Below are 8332 nucleotides of genomic sequence, written 5' to 3' on the forward strand. Positions count from 1 at the left end.
AGCCAATCACATCATCCCCTAGGAACCAGGAGTACCCCAGCCTTCCAGCAGTTCTTCTCGCAACCCCTGATTGTTCGCTCTTCTCCGGAATGCAGCACCTGTGTGGTGCTGCCTGTGTGTGGCGTCCTCCTCCCCAAGGCTGTGAGTGAGAGTAGCTACTACACTGTTATTAGTCTCATATGTTTAGTGTCTGTGTCACTCCATGACCCTCGGGTGGGAATCCCTCCCTCATCGATAGAAAGAAGAGAAGGTGATTCAAGCAGCATCTCTCAAATTTTTCAGTGTACCTACTTTTTAACCCCGACATTTGGGAAGTGAATCCCAAAATATAGCCTATAAAAACACAAGTACAAGAGAGATGAATGCAGAAACAGGAAGACGCATCGTCACACTGTTTTTTAAAGTGAAAAACTGCCAACCACCTGAATAGCCATCCACCAGAAAATGGTTAAATACGTCATAATGAGCAGAATCTATGAACTGCTCCACAATAGTGGAAAAGACCTAGGAAGAATTCCAAAATTTGTTACATCTAAGCAACGAAATGATGTAACCCCACCCAGTTTACGTAGAACTATGTACACCTACATCTGTGTGTGTATATATGTGTGTGTGCATATACGTATATACATATGCATATATACATATACATATATATACATATGAGTTGCCCGTAATAAAGCATGTAGGGAAATGCAAACTGGATCCAAGTAGCAGCCTCTGGCAATAGAGAGGGCCAGTCAGAGGTTTTTGTGTTTTACACCATATGATTTCGTAATGTCTCAGTCTTTTACACTGAAAATGCATTCTATTATTACTTATGGGATGTAAGTAATCATATATACGTATATGCAAAAATAAGAAAAGTATATCAACGTTTGCATACAAATAACAGAGACTAACCCCTGATGAAGGTTTGCAATAATGTAAGGAAACCCAGCAATGTGACAGCCTGGCCAGAATTTGCCAGCACCTCCAGCCAAAGACACCTTCTGTGCCTTAATGCTCTGTGCTGAGCTGGCCTGTACATGCTTCTCAGCTGCTCTCTGAAGCAAAAGGGCCCCATCACATTCTCCCCGGGAGTCAGGCAAATCAGACTAATACACAAGCCAACTCATCTCTGCAAATCCTCCAGCATCTCTCTCTTTAACCCTCTCTTATTTAACATCATCGTCTAAAGCAGCATGTTAAAAAAAAAAAAAAAATGCGTATAAAGCGAAGGAGGGTGAGGTCCGTTGACTGAGAGAAAATAAAAAACACAAGTACTGTTTGTCCTAGTGTGAAAACCTGGAAAAGACTTCAGCGAGTTTCTGCTTGTTAAGTGAAAAACGGAATTAACTAAAGAATCAGGTGCTCTCCTTTTCTCTCTCTTTATAGAAGCTAGTGAGCGCAGGGCAAGTAGCATTACGGAGCCAGTGCTGCACCATGCAAATCCCTAGCGAAGGGAGTCAGAGATGGAGCCACCGCTGCCCTGGCCCATCTCTGTCCCCGGGGTGGCCCAGGGCTCCCCAGCCGTCTCCACCAGCGCGGAGGACTCACGCCTGTCCCCGCCCAGACCCCTGACCCCCCGGGAGTGGGGCGACGTCTCACCACACTGATGCCGTCGTTGAGCAGGGCCTCCCCGAAGATCATCATGTACAGCTGCTCGTTCACACGCGCCTCCTCAAACACGGCCAGCACGGCCACGGGGTCCACGCTTGAGATCAGGCTACCGAACAGCAGGTTCTGAAGCAGGTTGACGTCGCCCAGCCCAAAGGCCTCCACCTGACAGACCAGGTAGAGCGAGAGGCCAATGCCGAAGGCGTTGATCAGGGCCCCCAGCCCCGCCCACCACAGGATGGAGCCGATGTTCTCAAAGAAGGGCCGGGTGGGCATGAAGTACCCGCCCTCCAGGACCATGGGCGGGAGGAGGTACAGGAAGTAGATGCTGGAGTCCATGACCGGAGGTGACTTGTGGTCTGTGCCAAAGATGATGGCGCCCACCAGCACCCCCACGATGATGAGCAGGCAGCTCTCGGGCATGAGGCCCGGCAGTCTGTGGTAGAGGTGGAAGCCTACGGGGAGAGGACAACCGTGTTTAGATGTCGGCAAATCACAGGGGCTGGCCCGCAGCGCACAGGGAGCGGCGTGTACCAGAGGCCTTGCGGAGCCACACGGATGGGAGCGTGGGTGAGCTGGCCAGCATCTCTGAGCCGGGCCTCAGAATCCTTCTGTAGCCAGAGCTTTAAGTGTGGCTGGGGCTTGACAAGTTCAAGTCCTCAACCTGCCCAGCGCAGGTGTGGGTTTCAGGATCTTCTCTGCCAGCCGCGCCCTCCTGCGTCCTCCTTCCTACCTTCCCCATCCTGAAGGACCTGAGAGGTACAGCTTTTATGCACTCAGGCAAAACCCGCCTTGAAAGTTCCTGCAGAATCACTCACAGCCTAAATTCCAGTTCCTTCCACACTTAACCTCACTTCTTTTGCCACCAAACTAATACATAAAAATGAAAGTCTTGGAGTTCCCATAGTGGCTCAGTGGTAACGAACCTGGCTAGTATCCATGAGGACTTGGGTTCAATCCCTAGCCTTGCTGAGTGGGTTAAGGATCTGGCATTGCCACAAGCTTCTGTGTAGGTTGCAGAGGTGGCTTGAATCCTGCATTGCTGTGACTGTGGTGTAGGCCTTGGCCGCAGCTCCAATTCAGCCCCTAGCCTGGGAACTTCTATTTGCTGCAGGTGCAGCCCTAAACAAACAAATGAAAAAGACAAAATACCCAGGCACAACCTTGCATTCTAGCCAACCTCACTCCTTTTCACCCTGCAGGCCTCCTTTCTTGCCCTCATGTACTGTCCTTGCTGCCTGAATTGTCCTTTTCTTCACCATATTTTGGTCCTGTTCAGTCTTTCAGGTTAAGCTTTTCCCACCCTCTTCCCAAGGAAATCATTTACCCTCCTCTGAATTATTATAACATCATTTTATCTATACCTGTCTAACAATAATGATCCCTCTCGGAACTCATCAAACAGGCAGAATGGCACACATCTTTATATCACCTCAAAGTGCTTAGCAAGACGTCTTGTCCATGACAGCTTGTCATTTTTCCAAAAGAATCTATAAGTGTATAAATGAATGAATGAATGAACAGGTGGGATGATCATCAGAGGAGCTCCTGCATGGGAAATAGACGTTGAACAGATGGTTGGAGAATGATTAGGACTTTCACAGTCATCCAACAGAAGGGAAGGAATTTTAGGTGGGGAGAACTCCAAGAGGAAGACAGGAATGGCCCAGCCAGACATGTGTGACCTTCATTGAGGAGATCCATCTGGCTGGAGCAAATTTTAATTGGGAAGAGTATTGGGAGAAATGCAAGATGATTTTGATCCAAACACTGGAGAGTCTGAAATTCAAGGCTAAGGACTATAGGCTCCCTCCCACAAGCCTTGGGGAGCCATCGAATGTCTCCTTAGGAAGTTTTAGGGTCACCCATCCAAAGAGCATGTGGGTTTCCCCACCACAGCTTTGAATATCTCCATTTACAGGTTAATAGAATGGAGTATAATTAGTGTCAAGAGAGACTATTCCAAACCACAGACCCAGTCCTCTCGCTTCAAGGCCAGCCTAAGGACACCTTCTAGAGACTGGCTCTCCCCATTTCCTAATGATAACTTCTTTCTTCTCCTTCTCTTCTCTCCTCCTCCTTCTTCTTCAATTAGTGCTTACTTTAACCATGTTTAATGTTTTAAATATGTAGAGGAGGTGGAAGAGTCCACAGTGGAACTTTTCTCAGGTCCTGTGTCTCCTCAGTCTGGTCCTGCTTCCAGGAATCAAGTTTCCTGAAATGAATCCAAGGTCACCTGCCTGGAGCTCTTTTGCAGCTACACCGTGGTAGCAGGAAGAGGTTTTAACCTGTAAGCAGGGCCCTTTAAGGAGAATGCCACGTGAATTTCACATTTCACAACCCTTCTCCCCTTCCATAATGGACAATAGAGTTAGTCACTTAGGGATTTTACAGTTCCAGGGCCTGAAACTTAAATGGCCTCGAATTTACAGTTCCGGGGCCTGAAACTTTAATGGCCTCGAATAACAAAGTCCTGCCTGAGAGTCAAAGTTGGCTGTACAGTTCCATCCTGCCCAATGCCTCAAGCAACATCCTACTATAATGTCACAAGACAACCCCAAAGTCTGACTGCCTTTCTATTATCTTTGTTCTTTTTTTTTTTTTTTTTTTTTTTTTTTAGTGAGAGTTGCAACATTTATTTCAGGTTAGCGCTCTCTCGCTCTTTTTTTTTTTTTTCTTTTTTGCCACATAGGCAATATATGGGAATTCCTGGGCCAGGGATTGAATCTACGCTGCACAGCAGCAACCAGAGCCACAGTGGTGAGAATGCAGGAGCCTCAACCCACTAGGCCATCAGAGAACTCCCTCTGTAATATTGTCCTTTTATAACACGTGTAGGTGAGTGTTTAAAATGGATGTGGGAGAGCTATGGTATTTTTCTGTCAGAGCACCTACCAGGCAGTGCGGAATTCACCTTTTTTCTTCCTTGAGCCCAGGGACTGCAAGAATGAATGATAAGACTAATAATTATTAATTTTACTTTGATTCAAAATTTATAATATAAACTGAAAAACTCTGTATGAATCCTTAAGTGTTAAAAGTTTTATGTCATCATTATTATTATTTTTTGCCTCAGGTGAATAGCCTACCACATATAAAGCTTCAAGCCCAGTACTTGGCACATAGTATATATTCAATAAATCTGACCTTCTTATCATGCACAATGTAAAAATAATCTGAATTCTTAAAGACAAGAAAAAAACAAGCAACTGTGAAATTGTGCTTGAATAAGCGTGATCCCACAGATAAACTATTTCAATTTTTTTTTTCTTTTTCTAAAGTATGTTGAATTGCATCAAGAGGAAAATCAAGAACTTTTTTTTTTTCTTTTTCAGGGCCCCACCTGAGGTATATGGAAGTTCCCGGGCTAGGGGTGGAATTGGAGTTGCAGCTGCCGGCCTATGCCACAGCCAGAGCAATACTGGATCCAAGCCACATCTGTGACATACATACCACAGCTGCAGCAACACCAGATCCTTAGCCCAGTGAGCGAGGCCAGGGATCAAACCAGCATCCTCATGGACACTGTATAGGGTTCTTACCCTGCTGAGCCACAAAATGGGAACTCCCAAAATCAAGACAATCAAAGAGCTGTTTTATGACTATGTCCTCACATGATTCTGAACTTGTAGACATTATGAGTCTGGGCACTTGCAGCACCTGTAAAGAACAATAATTGGAGCTCCCATTGTGGCTCATCTGTAATGAACCAGACTAGTATCCTAGAGGATGTGGGTTCGATCCCTGGCCTCACTCAGTGGGTTAAGGATCCGGCATTGCCATGAGATGCAGCAGAGGTTGCAGATGTAGCTTGGATCTGGTGTCACTGTGTCTGTGGTATAGGCCAGCAGCTGTAGCTCTGATTCAACTCTTACCCTGGGAACTTCCATGTGTCACAAGTGCAGTCCTAAAAAGCAAAAAATAAATAAAATCAAAAAGAACAATCTATGTTTTATGCTAATATAAAACATATCCTTTGCACATAGAGATCTTTACTGATCAAGAATGGAAGCCTCTTTTCTATTAGAAAATCCTCATTTACACCCAAAAGTGATCTTAGAAATGATTTCACAGATGAAGCAACTGAGACTTAGAAAGACAGAATGACTAGCTGGTTGGTGGCAGATCCAGTTTTCTGAGACAAAATGACTAGCTGGTCAGTGTTTCCTGATTCCATACCAACTTCACCCATTACTCTGGGACAGGAGGAGTGGGTTGGGCCAGAATCTTTGGCATTTTGATAAAGGAAAACCCCACATGAGATTACCTTGAATGTTCTCAGTATCCATGTGGTCCCGTGAAAGGTGTTAGACCCCTAGCTCTGAACTGAGGCTATCATCCCTTTGGAAAGTCATTTTTACTTGAGTACTTCTCAGAAATAACGTGAGACCCTCAGCATCATATAGTCATTTGACAAACCGCACAAGAGTTCTTCAAACTAACAATGACATTCTCTTTTCACACCTTACCAGCTCAAAATGCCTAGCGGATAAGAAGGGCACATAATATGCCAGTACCCTCAGTATCCGTGGGGCAGAGAGTTAGATGAAAAGACAGATCCCACCACCCTGGTGCTAAGGAACTACTGCCCTGTTTCATGGCTCAGCCCATATTTCACAGCCGTTCCAGAGGAAACATATAAATAAGCATCAACACGTTTCATAGGTGCTATCTCAATAAGGCAAAATCTCTCTATTCAAAGAACAAAGTTCACAACTGAGGCAAAGGAGATATTATGCTTGGCAACTGAGATAACTGTATCAATTTTCAGCTCTGGAACAGGCTGGTTTTAAGAAGACAAGGGAGTGAAGTTGGAGATTAAATGTTCCAAGAGTAGAAACCATCACTTTGGTTTGGGGCACAAAGAACCCTGTTTAGAGTTTCATTCCTTAACTTGAACCCCCTTCATGTCACAGAGGAAACCAGAGGTGCTCAACTGGTTCCATTTGACTCAGGTGTAAACCAAGATTTGACTGACAGATATTCTCTCATACGCCCCCATACCCCATCACCAAGTGATAGGCATTGTCTTTGGTTGCCTTATTTCTTGCTTTCTGTCAATTTGCAAGGAGCACATGCCACTTTTAAAGAATAAACAATGGGCATCATTGATGAAGCCCATGGTTCCGTGGCCAAGAATGAAGGAAGCATATTTTAGCAAAGAATCATGTGGTGCCTGAAATTTCTGATGGGCATTATTCCAAGGTCTACATCCTTGACTCTGTATTCTTTAAAGAACTCGAGTTTTTTACGTGCCCAAAGCTGTCACTCTGAAATGAGAGGAAATGAAAACAACCAGAACCCAGGCTCTTAAATTCCAAAACACAACCTGACGCATTAAATGGCTTGAGGAAAATTAGTTCTGACTTTCCCTGGGCTCAGCAGAGCAACACTTTTGATATAAGGGGTGCAAATTTCAAATCCACTCAGTCCCCCATTTAAAAGGCACTTTCACACACAACATTTCATGTGGAAAGAAACTCCTCAAACCAGGCAGGTTTTTGGGACCTTACCTATTTTTGCAAGGGATGCTAGGAGGATCCAGAGGGTGACCTCATAAGGAATTTGCACGTAGTCATAATCCAATGCAAAAACAGACACCGTCATGGCTGGCTCCGAGCTGGCAGCTGCAAACCGCGCATTAAGCTCATGGCGGGTGGAGGAATTTGTGGATTCATTCAAATCAGAAGATGCTGCAGAACACTTGAGGGCCACTAGCAAGAGCAGCCAATTCCAGGGGCCGAAAGGCACAAGCCTCTGAAAACCCATGCTGTGGGCTTCTCTTGTAAGCCGTGCTTCTGAGGCGAAGAGGGTTTCTAGTGAGCAGCAGCACCCACCCGAGTCACAGGTGGTACACGTACAGTCCGTGGGTCCTTCTGGGAAGCGTCTGAGCGTGTCATTGAGTTCTGAATATAGATGTTTTCAAATCACCTTTAAAGCGTTTATGTTCGGGCAACTCAGCCTCGCGCTCAGATGCCTCCAGTCATTCAACAGAGATGAGAAAGCCTGGGCAGCTCTCTGTGCGACCTTCATCCGACTGTGATTTGAAGAGCCACGTATAAAGGGAAAAAAAATACCTCTTCATTCAAAGCTGTTTCCTCATTTCACTGCACACTGGTTTCATCTTGTGAGTGACAATTTAAAAGGGCACCAAGGTCCTTATCCCAGATATCACTCGAGCCCTTCTCACTAGGAAGAGAATCCGTCCTCCTCTACCAGATCCCAGAAGAGGAGCTACCTGTCCTGCACCTGGTCCTTCTCTCCTCCCCCTGCTCGCTGACTTGTTTTGAATGGCCAAGGTTGCAGGTAGCTCTTGGACTACACTTAATTATTTGCTCAGATTTGACTGTTGTAATGAAATGCTTTCCGTGTTCTCCGGAGGTTACTCTGCTGACACCTAGTGGGCATCGGAAATACGACACCTCGCCAGGTTCCATGGTGAGGGATCAAGGTGGCCCTGTAATTACCATGGACACTTTTGAGGGTCAAACAGCTGTGAATAATTATACCCGTCCATAAGAGTAAACCAGGATTGTCCTGGAAAACTGTATCATATGGTGTCTACAAATGAGGAAGGAGGAAGAGGAAGCGGAGGAGGAGGAAGAGGAGGGGACGAAGGTGGGGGGGAGCAGCATCTCCATGAGCCATAATTCTAAGTATGAACTTCCAGCCCTCCATAACTTTACACTGTATTAAAATAAAATAACCAGAGGAACAAGCTCCATGCAATACA

General features: G+C 45.6%; 1 protein-coding gene across 1 annotated transcript in view; it reads right to left on the reverse strand.

Moving 5' to 3' along the window:
* The window catches only part of SLC9A4 (solute carrier family 9 member A4), a 63996-nt gene extending 56069 nt beyond the window's left edge, over positions 1–7927 (reverse strand). Inside the window, exons 1-2 of the mRNA XM_003354711.3 lie at positions 7113–7927; positions 1591–2054 (exon numbers count right to left, since the gene is read on the reverse strand). Of these exons, the coding sequence (XP_003354759.1) occupies positions 1591–2054; positions 7113–7368 (720 nt within the window). The 5' untranslated portion in view covers positions 7369–7927. The remainder of the gene's footprint in view (positions 1–1590; positions 2055–7112) is intronic.

Source organism: Sus scrofa, chromosome 3, assembly GCF_000003025.6.
Source record: "Sus scrofa isolate TJ Tabasco breed Duroc chromosome 3, Sscrofa11.1, whole genome shotgun sequence".
Taxonomy (NCBI): Eukaryota; Metazoa; Chordata; class Mammalia; order Artiodactyla; family Suidae; genus Sus; species Sus scrofa.